The sequence below is a fragment of the Meriones unguiculatus genome, chromosome 11 (assembly GCF_030254825.1).
Source record: "Meriones unguiculatus strain TT.TT164.6M chromosome 11, Bangor_MerUng_6.1, whole genome shotgun sequence".
NCBI classification, from domain to species: domain Eukaryota; kingdom Metazoa; phylum Chordata; class Mammalia; order Rodentia; family Muridae; genus Meriones; species Meriones unguiculatus.
Genome location: NC_083359.1, coordinates 93327092 through 93350959, shown reverse-complemented (window position 1 = coordinate 93350959; position 23868 = coordinate 93327092). Strand labels below are relative to the sequence as shown.

The 23868-nt window shown below is 42.0% G+C and overlaps 1 protein-coding gene across 1 annotated transcript; it reads left to right on the top strand.

The window, feature by feature from the left end:
• Positions 1-237: 237 nt before the first annotated feature.
• Apcs (amyloid P component, serum) lies at positions 238-5889 on the top strand. Its single transcript, XM_060365096.1, is given in 7 exon segments — positions 238-331; positions 409-483; positions 486-535; positions 537-847; positions 849-895; positions 898-999; positions 5705-5889. Coding segments are annotated over 7 exon segments (864 nt in total).
• The last annotated feature ends 17979 nt before the right edge of the window (positions 5890-23868 follow it).

Here is a 23868-nt window from a genome sequence, read left to right as displayed (position 1 = left end):
TTCCCAGAATTCATTTTCCCTCATCATTCCTTTTCCAACAACAACTCTGATTATTGACAGAAAGAAGGAGTTCCTGGGAGGCGCCCTACATGCTGTTGCCGCTCTCCACACCTCATCACCAACAGAGAAACATACAAAACCTAAATACTTGAAGTCTTAAGAGCATAGTAAGCAGCCACCTTTCTGTCTCCTCCCCAAGTAACTGCTGTTACTGTTAAACATAGCCCTGGACCAAGCATGGACAAGCTGCTGCTTTGGGTGTTGGTATTCACTAGCCTTCTTTCAGATGCCTTTGCCCAGACAGGGAAGAGGTTTAGGCTACAGTCAGGGAGTATAAAACAAGAGAAGTCAAATCTGAGGTACTGTTTCTCTGAATTTGTTGAAACCCATTATATTTCTTTACTCGAGGGAAGGTATTTGTACTCCCCAGAGAATCTTAAAGTGATCATGTGAAGCTGATTCCACATCTGGAGAAACCTCTGCAGAGTTTTCACTGTGTTTTCCAACCTATAGTGACCTTTCCCGCTCTCAAAGTTTTTTTCTCCTATCATGTCAGGGGCAGAGACAATGAGCTAGTAATCCATAAGGAAAAAGTTGGGGAATACCATCTGCACATTGAACATTCAAAAGTCAAAGCCCGTGGTATGGAAGAATTCCCTTCTCCAGTCCACTTCTGTGCTAGCTGGGAGTCCTCCTCTGGCATTGCTGAATTTGGGGTTAAAGGGAAGCCTTGGGTGGAAAAGGGTCTGCAGAGGGGCTACACTGTGAAAGGCAAACCCAGTATTGTCTTAGGACAAGAGCAGCATACCTATGGTGGAGGGTTTGCTATGTCCCAGTCTTTTGTGGGAGTTTGGGGATTTGTACATGTGGGACTCAGTACTGACTCCAAGAGATATTTATCTGTGTACCAAGGTTCCACTCTTAATCCTAATGTTCTGGATTGGGGGGCTCTCAACTATGAAGTAAATGGCTATGTAGTCATCAAGCCCAGAGTGTGGGGTAAAGATCTTGCAACAACAAAAATCTCATGAAAATGAAATGATCAGTGTCTGAGAGCTCACGCCAGCCAGCACAACTCAATGCTTGAACCTATGTTTGTACCCTTTTCTTCTTTGTGCATGTCCTGCCTATATATCTGCCTAATAAAAATGTTGTCCAATTCCACCTGCATTGGTTTGCTGTTTGACATAATCTCAAATGTTTTCTGTTGGCTTTAGTTTTTTTTTTCTTTGATAATTAGTATTTTAATACCTAGAGAAATTGAGTTGTAAAGCAGGGGGTGGAAATTTTAAAGCAACTAGAATGTCACAGCATTCAGCAAGGAGGGATGTGGCAACACTTAAAAGCTACTGGTAATCGGTTTAATAATAACTCCAAAAATGTGTAAAATTGCAGCAGAAATCCTTTGATTTGTTTTCCAAGTACAAGTCAATGAAAAAAAAAAAAGTCCCATGTTGCTCAAGGGACACAACTGTAATGAGACAGGTTGCTGACAGTTGAGAACTTGACAGCATATAATGAGATGGGGAAGTTAGAATTGGAATGAAAACGAAAAATGTATAAGAAACTGGGATCATTTTGTATGAAGACAAACATGCTTTGATGTCTCAAAAGCCCCAGTGGTGATATAGAACACCTGGCTTTTATAATTCCACTCAGATGTTATCAAGGATATACTGTATGTTGGCTGAGCATGTAATAAATAGTGCTAAGAGAAATGTCTTCTTTAAATTCTTTCCATGATTCCTGCTTCTCACAAAATATTGCCTAAACATGAACAAGTGACTTTGTCCTCTGGAACGTAGTCCCCATATCTCTGTGTACACTGCAGTTACAACTCAGTACAGCAAGAGTCAGACTAGCCGAGCCTTGAACTCATTGTCACAGGAGACAACTTCCTGAACAGAACACCAGCAGCACAGGTTCTATGATCAACAATCAATAAATGGCACCTCATGAAACTGAAACGCTTCTGTAAAGCAAAGGACACTGTTGTCAGAACAAAACAACAGCCTACAGACTGGGAAAGGATCTTCACCAACTCTATCTGACAGAGGGATAATACCCAGAATGTATAAAGAACTAAAGAAGTTAAAAAGCAACAAATCAAGTAACCCAATTTAAAAATGGGGGACAGAGCTAAACGGAGAATTCTCTGTAGAAGAATATGGAATGGCAGAAAAACACTTAAAGAAATTATAATATAGGATAAACATACTAAAATCTGTACACCTAAGAAAGCTAATCAAGAAGGAGGACTCTGCCTAAGATGCTCAATCCCCATTCAGGAAGACAAAGAGAATGGACAACAGAGGAGGGAGAAAACAGTGAACATGACAGGAGCCTGCAACAGAGGGCCTCTGAAAGACTCTACCCTGCACAGTATCAAGGCAGATGCTGAGACACATAGCCAAACTTTGGGCAAAGTGCAGGGAATCTTATGAAAGAAGTGAGAGACAGTAAGACCTGGAGCAAACAGGAGCTCCACAAGGAGAGCAACAGATCCAAAAAGTTTGGGCACAGGGGTCTTTTCTGAGACTGATACTCCAGCCAAGGACCACTCATGGAGATGGCCTGGAACCCCTGCAGAGAGGTAGCCCACAGCATTTTAGTGTCCAAGTGGGTTCCATAGTAATGGGGATAGGGACTGTCTCTGACAAGAACTGATTGGCCTGCTCTTTGATCACCTCCCCCTGAGGGGTGAACAGCCTTACTAGGCCACAGAGGAAGACAATGCAGCCACTCCTGATGAGACCTGATAGGGTAGGGTCAGAGGGAAGAGGAGGAGGACCTCCCTTATCAGTGGCCTGGGGGAGGGGCATGGAGGAGATGAGGAGGGAAGGGACAGGACTGAGAGGGGATGAGGGAGAGGGTTACAGCTGGGATTCAAGTAAATAAACTGTAATTGATAAAAAAGTAAATAAATAAGTTTTAAAAAAGAGTCACACTAGCTACAACACTCCAAATTGGTTCCCAGATACTATTAGTGGCAGTTGTTGATGTGATTACAAAAAGCATGAGTCACCGCACCTAGCACATTCACTAAAGAGATCACCTTCCCAAAGAAGGTGGAGTCTGCGCTGCCTATAGACCAAAAAGGCAGGTCTAGCGCAGAGATAATGGAGCATGAAGCCCAGGAAAGTCACAAAGATGGCATCCAGAGCAATAACCAAAGCAATTATTTCTAAGGTCAATTACTCAGAATGGACAAAGAAGCAGACACCAGACCAGAGCAGGTGGGAACAAATCTGGAAACTTTATAACAGGGCAGTGAGCTCAGCTGAGAAGGAGCAGGTAGAGCCCAGAAGATTTGCTACTCAGAACATCATGTTATTTTTGGATGGAGATTTTAGTGATGTGGAAATCATCCATGCGATTTTGGAGCCTGGGGTTTGTGTTTTCCAAATGGAGTGTCCAGGCACTGATATGTGCAGGTGCTAGAATCATTCCACTCTTTCAGGAGTACAGCCCTTTCAGTGACACAGCTCTTCCAGTGATACAGCTCTTTATTGAGGGGGAAAAAGGCTATATAAACTATGTGGAAGTGGGTAGGGGTTTTCAGGTGAGTGTATATCACTGGTTGGGACTGAGGTTCAGGGAATACATGGAGAGAAATTTCAGGTGTTAGCTAGACATGCTCTTGTTACCAAGCTATATGACTACCTCTAGAATGAAGGTGGGAGATGCAAGACTGCGTGGTCTAAGACATGCAGGCAAAGTACATAGAGGGAGGTATCTGTACTCCTGCTGGTACCAATAATGAGATTTTTCAGGGTTTGGACACATCTCAACTTCACTCTAGCCGCAGGCTGGTTCCCCTGGTCACACAGTTCACATGCCCCACATATACACTTTCAACTTTTACCTTTTTTAAATAAAAAAATTTATACAATATATTCTGATCACAGTTTCCCCTATCCCAACCCCTCCCAGACCCTCCCTAGCTCCCCATCCATTCAACTCCACACCTGCTGTCTTTCTCTTTGAAAAACAAACCAGCAAAAAGAAAAAAAAGCAAAAATTTAAAGAAGAAAAAGCACAAAAAACACAGACACAAACACACACAAACATACAAACACACAAAATTGGAAGCCATACGAGCAATAAAAAAAAAAATGCCAACTAAAGTAATATGAGACCAGAAAAAATTTACAATAAAAACTACCATTGAGTTAATTTTGTGTTGATGTCTACTGTTGAGCATGGAGCCTACCCATAAGTGTGGATTATGAATCCAGTGAGACCACATTGAGAACACACTGATTTTTTTTTGGGGGGGGGGAGTCAGTTGGAGATGGCTTTTTAGTTAGGGATGAGAACTATGTCCACTTCCCCTCTCAGTTCTTGGACCCCATCTGGCTTGAATCTGAGCAGGCCCTATCCATGCTACCACATCCTCCGTGAGCTCACATGTGGGTCAGACCTGTTGTGTCTGGAAGACCTTCTTTCCTTGGTATCCTCCATCCCCACTGACTCCTAAGATCTTTCCTCCTCCTCTTCTGCAACAGTTCCCTGAGCCATCAGGGGAGGGATTTGATGAAGATGTCCCAATTAGGGCTGAGTATTACATGGCCATTCACACCTGCTACAAGAGGAGGCTTCTCTGATCATAGCTGAATCCAGCATGCATCTTATAAGTTCAGGTTTGCTATGTATAGATTTTAATGTTAAGAAACCTTTCTAGGACTTCAGAGGTTGGTCCATGGATAAGAGTCCTGCCTAAGCAAGAATGAAGACCTGAGATCAAATCCCTTGCCAGATCTAAAGCCAGATGTGGTCACATAGACCCATAACTCCAGAGCTGGGCTTGGGATGTGGAGGCAAAGGATCATTGGAACTCATTGATCAGAAGACTCATCTTAAAAATGATGAGTTCCAGGTTCAGAAACCTGTCTCAAGGGGATATGGCAGAGAATGACAGAGGAGAAGATTTGACATCTTTCTTTACTGCCTCACATGCGTATACAGATATATGCACCCACACACATAGCAGTGTACACGTTTACACACCCTATACACACACAGGCACACAGAGAGAAACCCTTCCATAAACATGCATGAACAATGACTATTTATTCAAAAGTAATCAGTATTTCTGCTAAGAGCACGCGAACACGCCGTTTGCCTTAATATTGCATCTCCACAGCAGGCTGTTTTCACTTAGCATCCCCTTTGCAAGTAACATAAAACAAATTTCAGAAATGAATCCAGTACAGTCAAATAGTGGAGTCTATTTGTTCAATATTTATTGAGCCACTATTCCATTCCAGGCATGATGCCAGCTACTGAAAATGCTATGCCGGTGAAATAATCATGGTACTTGCCTTTTTTGGAGTTCATATTCTAATAAGTAAGGCTGTCTAAATATGGGTATCTCTAACAACACTCAGCCTGGGATGTAATCCGTCCTTTACATCTTCAAACCTGAAGATAAACCATCTTCAGAGTAATAGTCTCCCATTCCCCTCCCAACGCCACCTGAGTGGGAGGAAGCATTTATTCTCATCTAGCATTTGTAACTGTGTTTGTGTGTGCCGGAATCTGGTGTTTATCCTGGGTTTCTTGCACTTAAAAACCCTCTGACTTCTGGAATGGCTCCTTTATGGTAGAATCCAAGATAACTGTAAATCAGTTCTTTCTGCTATGTGGACCATACTTCATCCAAAAGAAACATTCAAGCATCCTTTATCCCTGTAAATTCTAGGAGTCCACGATGATCTTAGTTCTGACAATACTTCCCGCTTCTCCAATGGCCCTGGCTTTCTCAAGTTCTGTAAGTCTTCAAATAGCAAGGAACATGTTGTAGCTTTGTGTTTCCATGGGAACCCTCTCACTAAGCCTGAAGCGAAAGAAACTGCAAGACCAACAACCATCTTCTCTAAAAACTAGGTCCATGACCCATGACTCCATCAAACAACTCAAAGCAGCACCTCTCTCCAAACAAGTTCCTTCTCTTCCCTAAAGTCAGCCACACCTTCTTCTAGCTGAGGAACACAAGCATCACAGATTTTTAATCATCTCCTTTGTCAATTCTTATATATGAAATTGTGTATGCAATTGTCATTATTACCTAATTTACAATAGTATTTGTTCATTAAAAACTAAAGAAAATTTGTCCTTCCAAGAGCCAAAAACTACCTAATAAAAACCTCAACACCAAGCAGAAGAAACATTCTTTTTAAATTGTTTCTTTTTAATTTTCCAAGTAACTCTCAAAACATTATGGCCATTGCTATTGCCCTTGGTTGCCCACAGGTAAAAGGTAGAGGCAGAGATTCAGAGTCTAGTGTTGAAGAAACCATGCACTTTAGACAGAGAGCCCAGAAGCCCTTGAGCTAGAACTGTCCTGTATTTTTTTTCCTGAGTGAGAAGCAACCAATAGTCCTATCCAGCATGACAACTATGAACCACAATGACGAGCATGATACAGATACCCTAAAGGTGCAGTAATGGTATGTATACTTTGACAGTAACCAAGAGCATTCTAATTGGACTTAAGACCCACTTTCTATAAGAAGGAAATAATAGTTGCTACCAGATGCCTAGCACACTACCTATAGCTAGTAAAGGAAAAGGACTTACAATCATGACTTTACTAAACCAACCCGATCTCTAACTACAGTCTAAATATCTGTCTTTATACACACAGAAAACTACAGTTCTTACCCCACATCAAGAAAACTTATCTATGCAACAGATGGAGGCCATTACAGAAAACCACGACCAATAAAAGTTCCAAGTTGTGGAATCCACAACAGCCATAACAGCCAGGCCTAAGCTCAGGAAACATTGTAGAAATGGGGCAGAGAGAGCATAAGAGCCTGAGGAACAAGAAATTTACTATGAGATTGTGTCTCCTAGAAATGTCAGTAACTACAGCCATGAAGTCTCAACATGGCTGCCTAAACATGATCTGAACAAGAATGACACTAATAGATACATCAGTGTAGAAGTATGACATCTCATGAGATCTCAACCCTACACAAAGAACTACAGGAAACTAATGCTGTGAGAGAAATAGTCTTCTCCCGGGAAGAGCACACCAGTTAGTTATCCAACACTGAATGTTCAGCCATAAAAACATACAGACTCAGCATGTTAAATTTATGTGTTTAGGAGTATGTATTATATATACATGTATGTAACAACAACTAATAAAAAAAGAGATCATGAATTTGAAAAAGAGCAATGAAGAGTATATGGAAGGCTTCTGAGAGAAGAAAGGGAAGAGCAAAACGATGTTATTATATTATGTTCTGAAAAAATACTTTTCAAAAAGAAAGTAAGGACAGTTCCATTTCAGATTGCTCAATATAGGATTAGAATTCCTGGCAATTGAGGAATTGAGCATTCTTCTCAAGTACAGAAGAAATAGCAAAAAGTGGCACAGGAGATGACTTGAGTGCTTTGGAATTTATAAGAAATGTAGAAATATTTGAGGGTCATAATCCAGGCAACCAATTGCCTGCTCGTTCCCAAAATGTTTCCTTGATACTTTACTCTTCCATGTGCTTGTCATTAAAACTGTGATACTTAGGGAACAAGCAATGAGCAGTTGTGTAATGAGGGACCTAGGAAATATCTCCGATCAAAACTTCTGAGTCTCTTTGCTGTACAAGTAAGGATCTGATTCTTATTTATGTGGCTACAAAAGAGCATGAAGGAGCATTGTCCAGGTTCCAGGGCTGATGTTTTTACCAGAGTAGCCCACAATGAATTACTAGAGAAGAGGCCTGATATTTTGTGCTCTGGCTTCATAGGGAAACTGGGAATGTCTGAGGTTAACACAATAAGGTATCTTTGTCTTGAAATATGTCTTGGCTCAGACTTATTTGGAATACAGATAAAAAAGGGTATTTTGAACATTAGATAAAACCAAATGAAGTCACATTTGAAAAACATGGAAGATTTTTTTTATGTATTTGTCAGATTTTCTGTTGCCTGTAGAATACTTGTATAATATCATTCAAAGAAAAAGAACAGGAAATTATGAAAGACTCACCTTTAGCCTTTACCAGGACAAGACTAAGTGCATGATAAGTTTATACACAAGCTAAATTTGTAGGCCAGGGGATAAGGGAATAACTCAGTAGGTTAAATACTTGCTGCTCAAGCTTCAGGGGTTGAGCTTGGATTCCCAGAACCCACATATAAGCTTAGCACTGCAGCATGTGATTGTAACACCAGCACTGAGAAGGCAGAAACAGAAGGATCCTGGGATCTCCCTAACCAAACAGTTTAGGCAAATCACCAAGCTACAGGTTCAGCAAAAGACCATATCTAAAAGTTTAAGGTAGAGGGCAACTGAAGAAGAAATGCATTGTCACATGTCTGGCCTCTGTATGCATATGTACATGCACACACATGCACACAAACACACACACACATGCACAAATGTATGCACTAGCATATATACATATATATATATACATACACACACAAAGACATGTACACATATTCACACATTTATGCATAAAAAACGTTTAAAAATAAAATGAATGAATAATAAAGCAAACAAGGTTTCTGTTTAGTTTTGTCTACAGCCGTTCTTTTCTAAGATCAGCATGAGAGATTCCAAGAGCCATCCCCATACAGAGGTGATTACGGCCAGTAGTATACAACCACAGGACCCAAGAGGAAAGTAAATCTCATGCTATCAATACCTACTGAGGCAAGAGTCACACACTCTCAGAACAAAAGATGCAAAACCCTTCACTCAGCTCTAGAAGCTTCAGCAACTTGTCCAAATTAACCTCATAGACATCTTGCAGGGACTAGATTTTAACATGCATGAAAAACTGGGTGGATGCCATGGCATGGCATGTGTCCTCAGTGTTTCTATGATGATAATGAGGAAAATACCTCCAGGGAACATTAACTTCTTGGTATATAGTTTTACAGAAAAAAGAAGATTAAAAAAAAAGGAGGGGAAGAATTATTTATACCACTTTGTCATTCTCAGTTACCGGACCTAATTCTTTTCCAAATAAACCCATGCATGTCCCCTGCTAGTGTGAGAAACAAGGTAAGCTCTTGTGACATAGACAGAGGAACACCACATTTGACTTTCGCCAAAGCACTTTTTCACTGATAATTAACAGAGAAGGAAACACTAACAAAGATTCAGGAGAGCAAAGAATTGCACCCAAGAAACTTCACTCCTTCGATTGAGCCGAGTTATTTTTCACTGGGAGAAATTTCAATAGCAAGCCACGTAACAACAAAGGCAGCCTGGTTTCCTTGTGTGATTAGCCTGGTGAGCCATTCCTGGGTTTTTTTCTACGTTCTGACTCTGTGTGCACTAAATCCTTGGAAAATTAACCCAAGAGAGATGCTAGATAAGAGAAGTGTTTTCTGGGTCAGGGGCAGGGAGGTAGTGCCTTCTGTGAAGACAAAACCAGGTGTGGTTGGCACCTGGTGTCTTTGCTATTGTCACTTTTTGAATCCTGCAATAACATGCAAATACTCATGTATGCCAGGACTGTATGGGGATGTAGGTAACCTACTGTCATCAGGCCTGGTGACTAACAAGGCTGGGCCTGGAAAAGTACCAGAATTCTATTACTTTTATTAACAAAAAATGACAATCAGATTTCCTGGCATTGTAGCAATCTTTCGAAAAAAAAAAAAAAAAAAAAAAAAAAAGCACAGACATATTCCATACACTCAAGAAGTCAGTCAGCTTTCGGGTCTAGTGAGGCTTCTGTACTGAACACAGGCCATTCTTTTCTTGAGCATTACAATACTTCATGTCATCATCCCGCTTCTTGTGAAGTCAGCCCTGGCTCTTTAGACCTATTTTACTTAGAAAGCAGTGAGGAGGGGAAAAGTAGGGAGTGGAAGAGGGATGAACGTTGGTACTTTTCTTTTAATTTCTCTGTTCTTTCACACACAAAACTCAATTACAAAGACAATCTAGCCTGAATATTTTAATTAAAAAAAAAAGACTGTTTCTAGACACCAATTTGGTTTATAAAGATTGAAGTGTTTTGGAAGGTCCATGATGTCTGTGAAAATGTCTTCCCTTTTTCAAAGAGTATTTCCTTTCCACCCTCAAATTACACTACCCCCTCTGCTTTCTTTTCCATCTCTGGAAGGAACATTGGCTTCATGGCTAAGAATTTGATGCATGAGCGCATTTCAGTGTTCTTACTCTCCTGCGGGGTTTTTATCCTCCTGGAATGTATAAATCATTCTGAAAGCCCCTTTCTGTGCTCTACTGTGTTTTTCAGATTATCTGCTGCTGTGCTCCTCACACAGAAACGCCCGCAGGCTCAGCCACAGACAGGGCCTAGTCTTGGGTGCTAGAAGGGTTGCAGCTACTGTGTTCAGCCACACTCACTGCTGTCTGGGTGGACTCAAACAGCAGTCAGTGGGAGGGGGAGGTCCCTGTTGACATAGCCATTATGTTCATTGACAGACATTCCAACCATGGAGCCTCAGCTCAGCCAACCTACAGGGTCGACACTAACCACGTCTTTAAATAACTCTGTGCCCTTTCTAACCTCTTCTCCTTTCCCAAGGCAAACTCTGACACTCCTTGCTTCCTTGTTTCTCCTTTGTAGGCCTCTAAGAAAACCAGAGAGAACTTTACCATCAGCCTCCCACCTCACTTCTGGGAAGTAGGAAATCCACTGTGTACCATCTGAGCTATAAGCTACTTCATGCTAGTTTTGAATTGAGAACCTCACAAGAGACAGGTTTAAAGGGAGACATTTACTGTGTGGAGGACTCTAAAATCCCCCAAATACAGAACAAAATAAAGAGAAATCACTTGCGGGAAAAGTGTTTAGGAAAGTCATGGCAGAGTCCTGTCATCATGGTAATCTTTTGATGCAAATCAATCCATCTATAAGTGGCACACTCATCTTTACCTGAAGTATGTGGCTTCTTATTTTCAAAGATGAAGTATTTTCTAAAACACAGGGACTTTCAGATTGCATTTCCCAGGCTCCCAGACATCTAGATTATTTCCTAGATTCCTAGTGGCAGTTACCTAAATATGGTGACAGCTAATGTTTTCTTGCCCTTTAAGTAAAATGATCTGGAACCACCACTTGATATATGGTAGCAATCTCAGAGTCCCTCACCTAATTAAAAAAAAAAAAAAAAAAAAACATTCTAGGTGGTGGTGGTGCAAGAGAGAAAGCAGGACAATAGAAGGCTTTGGGTTCTTTTCTACCTTATTCTGAATTTTATTCCATCCATGTGATGCCCTTTTCTTGTACCAAACCATCATCAATTCTCCCCACTTTCTAAATGGCTTGAAGTGATGACCACATTCTTAGCAGCATTAAATGAAGACTCCAGGCCCTTGGGGAGAAATTATTTAGCAATCTAAAATCAAATTAAATCTCTTCATTCTTCAACTTCCTTCTCCCAAAAAGAAATGTTAGTTTGCCTCCCACCCCTGGCTTTATTGAAGGTCTAATATTCTGTTGTCATTGCTGGGCCTCCCCCTTCTTCCCACCAGATTCCCTTCTCTCCCTGGTTACTTTCCCTGAAACCTTTAAGTCCCTGTGGACACTTCCACAATAGAGCAATATTTGCCTGTGTTTCCCCTCACCTAAACCATTCTGGCTGCAAGTGGAAATACCACATCTTCACTCCTACTGTGTTCCTGAAAGTCAGCTCTCCCTCAAATTAATTCCGTTCCCAGTACAGTGTTACTAGAAGTTTCTCTTAAGCAAAGCTATCCATCCACGAGTCTAATTCTGCCTCATGGTGGTATCCCAGCTGCTCTTATTTTCCCCAGGGCAAATCTATGGTGGGGTGAGATAGGACTTCCATGGATTTCCCATAGGAAAATAAAAGGATGCACAACAGAATAACAGTAGGTCCCTCAGAATACTTTCAAAAGAGATGCAGTACCCTCACACGGTGGTGCTTTGGGGACCAGGGATTAAAGGGAAGACTAACGTGAGAGGAAAACTGATGTTGAGAGGGCATGGCACATGTGATCACATGAACCAGCATGGTCTTGATTAGAACCACCAAGACACTGATCCCTTTCATTCTTCTCTTTTCCTTTCCTTTCTTTTGTCTCTTCCTTCTCCTCAACTTCCTCCTCCTCCTCTCAACACTCCTTTCCCTCTCTTCCCTGTACTCGTTTATCCAACTCTGACCTAGAATCCATGTTATGATGAAAATTCTTTCATGTTGACATCTCGGATTGCTTTCAGACATAGCAACTGAAGAATGACAAAGAACAAACCTCACAACCTGGCAGAAGTGACATGGGTTTATATGTTGTTTTCCTAGAACTTTCCAGACTCCACAAATATTAGTTCATCCTCTTGGTGTGTTTTCTCATCCTATGAAATTGATTCCCACTGACAGTACTGTACTATCGTTGTGATGTTGTTTCTGACCATCGCTTCCATAGCTCCATGTACTTGAAAAAATGGTGGCTAGGTCAGAGACAGGGTACATAATGTTGGTTCTTCCATGGTTGCCCACCAGCCTTGTAGCTCAGAACCAGCCTAGAATGTTCTGCCACACAAACACTCTTCTTATTACCTTAACCATCCTCAACCACTTCTTCACAGAGATGTCCTGACTGCTTCGTACTTATCTACAAACCCTTGAGAGACATTCATCATGAAGAAGAGCTTACATCAGCTTTAAAACAAAATGAAGCTTTGTAATCAGTCTGACCATGGTATATGTCCATGAGATACCCATATTTACTTTACCATTTCATCATATGGTGGTTGATCATTTCTTCTGTGACATCTTCCCTGTCTTGAAGCTCTCCTATTTTTGATAGGAAAATGGTTTTGTTGTCAGTTTACTTCTGATCTGATCCCTACAGGTCTGGACATCATTTCGTATGTTCTCATCCTTTCTATTGTCTCAAAGATAGTCCAACTAATAGCTAAAAGAAGGCCTTTGTCACCACCCTACCCACTTAACTCAGAATTGGCAGTTATGGCTGTGTCTCTATTGCCTACTTCAACCCTGGGTCAAAAAATTCTGTTGAACGAGACCTTCTCCAAGTCACCTATACGTTCAACACTCCTATACTTCACTGTGGTGTTTACAGGCCAAGGGACAAAATATTCAAGTGTGCCATATGTAGACATGTGGACATGTTTCTCAGTTGACCTATTCTGAAGAGACAGAACTCCTGTGTCTTTATTGCATTAAGCAACCTCAAAATTCCAATGTAGTAAATCTGTTCTGAAGTGGGATGTTCAGATCTTACCTCAGTACCTCCATTTAAAAATCTTATTTTTGTTTCTACATTTGTCAAAAATTTTTCTCAGCCATTTTCAAATGAGTATGTGATATATTGGAGAAACTGGCATGATTCTTTTTAAAAAGCACTTCCAAAGGTCAGAGGTGGATATATTTGTTAAAAATTCCATACATATATACAATGTATCTTAGGCATCTCCATCTCCCATTCTCTCCATATAGGCCTCTCCAGTCTCCCTCTCACAACACACCTACATCTCCCTCCTAACTTCACATCCTTTTTAAAAATCTTCCAAGTCCAATGAGAGCTACCCACAATAGGTTTGTGAATGTGGTCATTTACAGGGGCATTGGTAACCTGCCAATGACCATATACTCCACACACACACCAATGAGAAGTGGTTCTTTGTCAGGGGGAAACAACTGGAATTGGCTCCTCATCTAAAGATGGGGCATCAGGAGCACCTTCATGCTGGACTTTTTAACTCTCTTGAGCCTGTGAAGGTCTTATGTAGACAAAATGTCTGTGAGTTCATGTATGTAACAGCCACGTCATGTACAAAAGCCAGCCTTTTGTAGCACTCTTCCCCATCCTCCAGCTCTTACATTCTTTCTACCTTCCTCTTCTGTAATGTGCCCTGAGCTGGGGGTTGAGCATCATAAATGTGTGACTGAGCACTTAGTTGCTTTTTCTCAACATTTTGAAGTTATGAGTCTCTCTGCATTAGCCAGTACCCACTGTAATAAGAAGCTTTTCTGACCAAGGCTGAGAGTTGCAAAAATCTGTGAATATGAACATAAAATTATTTAGAAGAGAGTTTGACAATATGACCATTTAGAAAAATAATATCAATAGGTTCTCCCCCTAGAGCTTATAGCTTTCCTGGTCATGTACAGTTGTTGTTTGTTTGTTTGTTTATCTGTCTGTTTGTTTGTTTGTTTTAACCATGCTTTAAATAGCTTAAAAATTTTCATTTGGCATCTTCACATATTCTTAGTTTTAGTTAGCTTACTCATATCTCTTATTTCCCCTGTCTACCCCCATCCTCACTTAAACCTTTTCTCCTCCTGCTCTTTCATACCAGAGCTATAGTAACTTTTTTTATGAAAAGCATTATACTGTCACAAAAATGGACATACAGATCAATGGAATAGAGAAGCAGACCCAGATATAAGACATAAAACTATAGCAACATGATCTTTAACAAAGGTGCCCAAAAATATATAATGTCAAAAAGACAGCATCTTCAGCAAATAGTGCTGGGAAATGTAGGTTCCCAAGCTATAAAACTAACTTTTATTCTCCACCTGTAATTGTCATCTTGGAGGCTTATTGCAATAAGCTCACCCTTTCTAGTTCTTTCTGAACTCTGGCTGTCTGGTTCAACTCAGCTGTTCTGGCTCAAAGTCCTCTCCAAGCTGACCAGTTCAAACCAGCTTCTCTCACTTCTGACTGAATTAGCCTGTTTGCCCTCAAACTAACTATAGCAATCTGTTCTAATCTTCTGGCTCTTTCTCATTCTCTGGCTCCTTCTGTCTTCACCTTTGTCTAGCTTGTTCTTTCTTCAACCTGTCTCTGTAAAACTCTCCCAGTAAAACTGCCTTGTCTCTTCTCTGATCTGCTCTCTCTCAAGCAGCTTCGCTTTGCTCTCTGTTCTGGTGAGAACTTGGCATATACTATTCTGTCAAATCTTTCTCTTATTATTTTGTCTGCCCCTCAATTAGACATTACTTTCTGACATGGGTGCTTCCTTCTACAAATTAACTTTATCTTCATTGTTTGAGATTAAAAGTGTGTACTAAGGGCGTGTCTGTATTCCAGACAGACCACACAGACCTAGAAAGTCTTTGAATGTGATCACAGCAGCCATGTTGCAGCATAAAAATTCCTCTACTGCAAGCCAGATTGAGGGGCAGCACAGCATTGCCCATATTATGGACTTCTCTCAGAAAGCAGAACAGCATTAGGGCCATGTCCTACCCAAATCGGACCTGGGCCTACTCAACTCCATAGAGACAAAGGCCATGTCATGTTAGAGTCAAGTGAGCTTCTGTTTCCCTGCCAGAGAACTGGCTTCACAGAAATCATGTGACCATCTGGCACATGATTTGGCAGTCTGCTAATCTAACTGAAATGCTTGGAAAGTCCCTGCCTCTGATAGAGCACTTCTTCTTGCACACTTTGGTATTTGAACTGGTGTATCATTAACACTTGCCTGTCTTCAATAAGGTCTGCATGTGCAAATTAGGTGCCTTTCCTCCTTTGTTCTTTTGTCCTCCCCACCTCCCTAATTTGAGCTTTATAAGCTAGCTTATCTCAAGACCCTGCTCCCCAGCTCATCAACACCTTGAGACTGTTGGTTCTCAAGGGTACACAATAGGGCCCCAAAACAAAGACCCTCCTGGACACATGGAAGAATATGAGTACTTCTCTCAGTAGGATATTGGCGTTTTGCCCTGCTGTCCTGACTTAAAGAACAACTGGTTCTTCCTTCCTCCTTTACTTTGGATTTGAGCCACAGTGAGGATCAAACTATGATTGAAGGGGCAACTGACATCTCTTGGCTACTCCCCAGCATTGACTGAAGGCCCTTAGTCCTCAGGCCCCTTAGTCCTCTGTAAGAATCACTTCTCTAGACTTCTCAACAAAAACCAGGTATCAAAATGACTAGTTAAAGGCACTTACAGTGGTCACTGGTTTTCTTAAAGTTTCAGGCAGGCTTGAATACCTGGGAACTCTCACTGAGTTCCCATTGAGTTTCCACTGAGTTGGCCAAGTGCTTCCATCCTTTTCTATCATGAGAATCTCAGATTGGAGGCCTCCAGGCCCTCCTCAAACTGTGAAGAGTTAAGCTCTCCCAGAAGAAGGCAATTTCCTTCTGAGAGGAGGCCCTTGGATGATCTCCAGTGACACCTATAACGCTGAGATCTGGACCTGGGTGGTGAGAAGTCCAGGAAGGGATACCCTATTCCTTCCTCCCCATCATTACAGCCATCTGGCAATGCCTGGCTCCCTCTCAAAGGAAGTTAGGGTCAAACTCAAGCCCATTACTACCACTAATGACTCTAATGAGGAGAGTCCAGAAGACTTTCCCTGTTAGAACTCACTGTCCTTAAATGAACCATTGATTACATTAGACAGAAAGTGACCCTGACCTCACACACACCCCACACCCCTCTATATCCCCACCCCAGACCTTTTTCCTGAAACAAACTACCACCCAACAATTATGAGAGATTAGAGACTTTCAAACTTGCTCATGATGGAAATAACACTTAGGTTTTCCCTGTTAGTGTTTAACCCACAATCTCTTGGCCCCTAGACTGGTATCTCTACCAGGCTAATGGATTAAAATAGCTTAGACAACTGGTATTCATGTCTTGTGGACCAAATCCATTCTCCTGAGCTTTTGTGCTGCTTTTAATACACCACAGGACTGGTTCAACATGTCAGTCCTTCTTGCCTAACCTCCTGTTCCTTCAATGGGAAGCTTTATATAGGAATTAATGGCTCCAACAGATAGCGAAAAATCAAAATCAAAACCAACAAAATATCCCTTGGGGCTCTGAAGAGCTTTTTGGCCAAGGTAACTTACCCAAGGAGAACAACAGGTTACCCAACGTCTGGGGTACTTTGTGCCTCGGGCCTGAGATTGCATAACCACATGAACACATACCTTGTGCACCCCAAGATGGAGATGCTTCACTTCTCTTTCTCCAGAAGAAACCAGAAGAACCCCTCTCTAACTGTGTTCTTAGAATAAAAATTAACCTAATCCAATGGCTAGAAGAAAAAAAAACCCTTTAAAACATAATTTGGGAAGACATAACATCAGAACACCATCTGGAATGTCAGGGTTGTAAATATGAACATTAGAATAAATGGATAGTTGGGACAGCTTCCCATGAAGCTGCTTCTCTCACCTGGGCCTTCATGGTGGCTCCTAAAACAAAAGGAAACTGTTTTAAAAGTAACAAAGAGGGACACTGGAAGAGTGAATGTTCTAATTCCTGTTTATCTAAGGGCTCGGAAGCTGCTCCTCAAAAACCTTGATGCTGTAAGGGATTCCATTAGAAAAAGGATTGTTGTTCCACATATGGTAATGATGGTAAACCCTCAAGCCTTTAAAGTCCAAAAAGAGCAACAGGCAGCCCCAAAAATACAAGGGGAAACTCACAAAATATTATAGGTCTTTAAGATTTTGGAAGACTTACTCCGCAAACTTAATATAAAAATTGGGGAGAGTCCCTGCATTCTGCCCAAAGTTTGGCCATAAGTCTCAACATCTGCTTTGATAGTCTGCAGGGCAGAGCCTTTCAGAGGCCCTCTGTGGGAGGCTCCTAACTTGTTTCCTGTATTCTTCTTCTGAGATCCATCCTCTTTGCCTTTCGCAATGGGGATCGAGCATTTTAGCCTGAGTCCTCCCTCTAGATTAGTTTCTTTAGGTGTACAGATTGTAATAGGTTTATCCTATATTATATGTCTATATGAGTGAGTATATACTGTGTGTGTCTTTCTGCTTCTGGGATAGCTCACTCAGGATGATCCTTTCCAGATCCCACCATTTAACTGCAAATTTCATGATTTCCTTATTTTTCATTGCTGAGTAATATTCCATTGTGTAGATGTACCACAATTTCTGCATCCATTCTTCAATTGAGGGGCATCTGGGCTGTTTCCAGCTTCTGGCTATTACAAATAAAGCTGCTACAAACATGGTTGAGCAAATGTCCTTCTTGTGTACTTGAGCCTCTTTTGGATATATTCCTAGGAGTGGTATAGCTGGATCTTGAGGAAGCGCTATTCCTAATTGTCTGAGAAAGTGCCAGATTGATTTCCAGAGTGGTTGTACAAGTTTTGAAAGAAGTGGGAAATAGTAAGATCTGGAGAGGACAGGAGGTCTACAAGGAGAGCAACAGAACCAAAAAATTTGAACACAGGGGTCTTTCCTGAGACTCATACTCCAACCAAGTACCACGCATGGAGATAACCTAGAACACCTGCACAGATGTAGCCCATGGAAGTTCAGTGTCCAAGTGGGTTCCATTGTAATGGGAACAGGGACTGCTTCTGACATGAAGTGATTGGCTTGCTCTTTAATCACCTCCCCCTGAAGGAGGAGCAGCCTTATCAGGCCACAGAGAAAGACAATGTAGCCACTCCTCATGAGACCTAACAGACTAGGATCAGAAGGAAGAAAAAGAAACCCTCCCCTACCAGTGGACTTGGGGAGGGGCATTCGTGGAGAAGGGAGAGGAAGTAAGGGATTGGGAGGGAGGAGGGAGGGAACTAGAGGGGGGATACAAAGTAAATAAAGTGTAATTAAAAATAAAATAAAATAAAAATAAAACAGAAAAAAAATTGGGGAGAAACAATCTAAATGTCTGACACCGAAGCAGACAGTACTATTTTAAGACAGTCTTGTCTGAGGTCCCACAGCATTTGAAACTAATTTCTGGGTCACATATAATGGGCATTGGAAGCTCCTCCCAGGCATATACCACAAAAGAGACCTTCAAATGGGAGGATCCTGATGGTACCATCAGCCTTATCAAACCTCTTGTCTCAGATGTGCTCAACAACCTGTGGAGGAGAGATATTTTAGAAGCCCTATATTCAGTCCTTGCCAGGAGTTTGAAAAATGAATGCACCCAGATAGAGGATTATGACAAACACCCTCCTAGGGGTCACCCCCAATTCTATGAGACACTGTTAGATATGATATTCCCTGTCTTGACTGGGTCTAAGATGAGCCCATCTGGCTTGAAAAGTGCCTTTTACCCAGGAAGAAATTGGAAACTCTTACTCAGCACATTAAAGAAAACTCCAACTTCAATATATTCACCCCTACAGCAGCCCATAGAATTCTCTCCTCTTTGCAATTAAAAAGAATTCTGCGAGATGGCAACAATACAATACCTATGGCCATCAAGAAGACCATGTGGATCTGCGGATCATCCCAGGGGGACCTCCTCTTGTCTCCACAATCCTGGCCAATACTCCATTATTGACCATAGATATTAGAGATTGTTTTTCTCTATCCCTCTTCACTCTAAAGATTGTCAATGTTTTATTTATTCAGTCTTCCAACTTAACAGCTCTGGGCCAACCTCCCAAAATGTCCTCCCCACAAGGTATGGCCAACAGCCCCACTGTATGCCAGGAAGTGGTTGTTACTGTCTTGAAACCATATTTAGAAAATACATAGTTATCATTGTATGAATGGTATCTTGGCCTGGGGAAAATCAAGATTTCCCAAGACTTCACCCTTTGACCTCAAAATTTACTTGTCTCTAACAAAAATAGGATCCAAAATAGTCCTGATTAAGATAAACCTCATCCCTACTCCCCATCACCTTCTGGGGGATGGAAATTTCTCCAACCTCAGTACATCCTCATGAGCCTGGTCTACCATTTCCCTAGGTGTTAAATCTCAATACCCTTCAGAGTTTCTAAGGCAACCTCAACTGGGTCCGGCTACAGCTACCCATTCCTACAAAAACCCTACAGCCTCTTTTTGGCCTCCTAAAAAGAAATAAGCACTCCAACACTCGCCTCCAAGGCCAAACAAGTCTTTTACAAGATTAATGAGTGGCTCCAGGGCACATCCCTAGCCTGATACACACCAGATAAACATGTCCAGCTCCTCATATTCAACCCTTCACCCACTCTGGTGAAGGCCCTATAGCAGCCTCAGGGAGTTTTGGAATGGCTCTACACTCCTATTGGCAGTGCTCCCAGACTCTTAACAAAGGTTGATGCCCTGGCCTCTGTGATAAAGCTAGAAAGGAACAGGACCTTACAAACACAGGACAAAGAACCAATATCTGTAATGGTGGCTATGGCTTGACTCAGTTTGTCTTTGAAGTCCCCAGCTAGGTGGTGGGTCTGTACCAATGCTGCGACTGCTGTTCCTTCTGCTCCCAGTGACAGGGTGAGACCTAGTCCAGCCAGCAAAGGGATGAAAGCCTCTCTTTTTTCTCTTGAGTTTAAGAGCGCTACTTCTCCCTCATATAGATAAACCTGAGGAATAATTACAACAGGAACATAAAAATATTTAATTGTTGAGTTGGTGCAGGGGTTAACAACTTCTCCACATCAGAGGAACAAGGGAGGGTTGACACATCTAGTGTTGACAACCATGACGTTCATCATGCAGTGGGCATGGGGAAGAGGGTGGTTATCCATGAATTCCCCATATGACAAAGGGGTATGAGGGTTCAAAGAGGGTCACCTGTAAAAGTTGATTAAAGGAAGAGCTTAGGTATGAGGAGGGGTCAGATAAGGTAGTTAGTAGGGACCTCGGCTAAAAGGGACACAGAAAGGCAGCACACGGAAAGGCATTAAGGTGGGATGTCTGAGGCACCTGATCACTGGCATATTGAACATATTTTAGCCAGGACAGGGTAGACTGAGCATTTGTGTTTCCTGTTCAAGAATATTGTTATGGGTTAGGTGGAGTGGTAGGCCCACACCAGCTGTTGAGAGATATGAATATCAGCAGAGGGATGTGCAGCATAACCGGTGGGCTATAGGTTTCCTGATTCCCATTCTCCATCTTTCATCCAAGGGGTCATCTTCTAACAACAGTGAGATAGTTATTTAGGTTTTGAAATAGGCTATTTCTTTGAAATCTGAGTTCAATTTTACAGGATCAATAATGGCAGGCACTGTAATGATCCAGATTTGTGAGGCAGCCTGCTCCTCCTTTGCAACCCTTTGTCAATAGAGGACGCAGAGAAAGAGGTCAGGGTTACAGTTAGCCTAGACAGGAATAGAGATAGGGCTTTGGCAACCATAGTTGGGGCAGTCTGTGAACCCAATCTGTTTCTTGCCGTCATAGGCTTCCTGAACAACAACAACAAAAATGCCACTGGGGAGAGAATTAGGGGGTTAGGCAGTGGCATAACTTGCCTATAATGTAGGAAAGACAGCCATTAAGATAGCAGAGAGAGAGAGAGGCTTGAGGAGGCCACATGCATTGTGCCTTCATCACAAGGTCATGAATGTCCTTCCAGATGATCTGGTTCCTCAGTTGCAGGTGTCTCCTTCTGGCTCTTCTCCTTCTTTTTCTTGTCATCAAAGGCAGACCATTTTCTTGGTTGGTGGAGAAGTGTCAGAGGTTTTACGCAGGTATCCAGTTAGGCCAAAGCTGATCCTGGGGGAAAACACAAACAAAAGCCCTTCCCATCATGAGGAGAGGTCAGGTCAATTCCAGATCCTGTCTAGGGACTCTTGCTATCTCACCAACCAGGATAATGGGGAGGGAAGTATTTTGTGGTTTTATATAATTAAGAATGTTTAGTGTTGTTAGCATTATGCCAACAGAACCTTAGGTAGGTAAGAGATTGCAAAAACTTGCCTTTTAGCTGGGTTTTGAGGGTTTGGTGTACCCTTTCAATTAGATCTTGTCTTTGGGGATAAGGGACCCTTGTATGGTGAGTAACTTCCAATGTAGAGCAGAAGATTTCAAAATGAATGCTCGTGAAGGTGGTCTTGAGTTATTATGCCAGACACATAATGGCAAACAAAGAGAATGTGGGATATAATTTCTTAGGGCTTTCTCCTGTTTGGGCAGTGGCCCATATGAAGTGGGAGTAAGTGTCTATTGTAACAAAAACATATTTTTGTCTCCCAAATTAGGGTATGTGGGTGCTTACCTTGAGGCCTTGGGGGTTAACTCCTGTTGTTAAATTGCATGAACTGCTGTTTGTTATATTGTGAAGAACATGAACCACGAATTTTTATAATCTAGTGTAGTTGATTGGATGGAATATGGGGGAATCAGGATTATAATTCTTTAAGGTTAACATGGTTGTGGGAGTGAAAATTATTTTTTTTTGTAGTTTAAGGGTGACTTAAAAATTCCTGTTGAGAATTCCACTACTGAGCAGCAAACCAAGTAATCCACTTAAAAAATGGGGAACAGAGCTAAACAGAGAATTCTCTGTAGAGGAATACCGAATGGCAGAGAAGCACTTACAGAAATGCTCAACCTCACTAGCCATTAGGGAAATGCAAATCAAAACAACCCTGAGATTTCACCTTACACCCATGAGAATGGCCAAGATCAAAAACTCAAGTGACAACACATGCTGGAGAGGTTATGGAGAAAGGTGAACCCTTCTCCACTGCTGGTGGGAATGTAAACTTGTACAACCACTCTGGAAATCAATCTGGCACTTTCTCAGACAACTAGGAATAGCGCTTCCTCAAGATCCAGCCATACCACTCCTGGGCATATATCCAAAAGAGGCTCAAGTACACAAAAAGGACATTTGCTCAACCATGTTTGTAGCAGCTTTATTTGTAATAGCCAGAAGCTGAAAACAACCCAGATGCCCCTCAACTGAAGAATGGATGCAGAAATTGTGGTACATCTACACAATGGAATATTACTCAGCAATGAAAAATAAGGAAATCATGAAATTTGCAGGTAAATGGTGGGATCTGGAAAAGATCATCCTGAGTGAGTTGTCCCAGAAGCAAAAAGACACACATGGTATATACTCACTCATATAGACATACAACATAGGACAAACCCACTAAAACCTGTGCATCTAAAGAAACTAAGCAAGAGAGAGGAACCTAACTAAAATATCCAATCCCCATCCGGAAAGGCAAAGAGGATGGACATCAGAAGAAGAAGAAAACAGGAAACAACCTAGGAACCTACCACAGAGGGCCTCTGAAAGCCTCTGTCCTACAGACTATCAATGCAGATGCTGAGCCTGATGGGCAACTGTTGGGCAGAGTGAATGGAATTTTATGTAAGAACTGGGAAATACTAAGAGCTGGAGAGAACAGGGTCTCCACAAGGAGAGCAACAGAACCAGAAAATTTGAACACAGGGAACTTCCCAGAGACTCATACTCCAACCAAGGACTATTCATAGAGATAACCCAGAACCCCTGCACAGATGTAGCCCAGGGCACTTCAGAGTCCAATTGGGTTACATAGTAATGTGAAGAGGGACTGCCTCTGACATAATCTGATTGGCCTGCTCTTTGATCACCTCCCCCTGGGGGGGAGCAGCCTTACCAGGCCATAGTAGAGGACAATGCAGCCACTTTTGATGTGAACTGATAGACTAAGATCAGAAAGGAGAGGAGAACCTCCCCTATCAGTGGACTTGGGGAGTGGCATGCATGCAGAGGGAGAAGGGAGGGTGGGATTGGGAGGGGAGGAGGGAGGGGCTTATGGGGGGATGCAGAATGAATAAAGTGTAATTGATGAAAAATTAAAAAAAAATTCCTGTTGAGACTGAGCTGCCATGGGTTACATCTGTGCAAGGGTTCTAGGTTATCTCCATGCATGGTCCTTGGTTGGAGTATCTTGGGTTCCCTAGTAATGGGAACAGGGACTGTCTATGACATGAAGTCAGTGGCTGACTCTTTGTTCACCTTCCCTGATGGGGGAGCAGCCTTACCAGGGCACAGAGGAATACAATGCAGCCAGTCCTGCTGAGACCTGATATACTAGGGTCAGAGGGAAGGGGAGGAGAACCTTCCCTATCAGTTGTCTTGGGGAAGAGCATGAAAGGAGATGAGAGATGAGGGGTAGGATTGGGAAGGGTAAGGGAGGGGGATACAGCTGGGATACGAAGTGAATAAAATTTTTAATAAAAAAATTAATTAAAAAAATTCCTGTTGAGGCAAGTTGGTCAG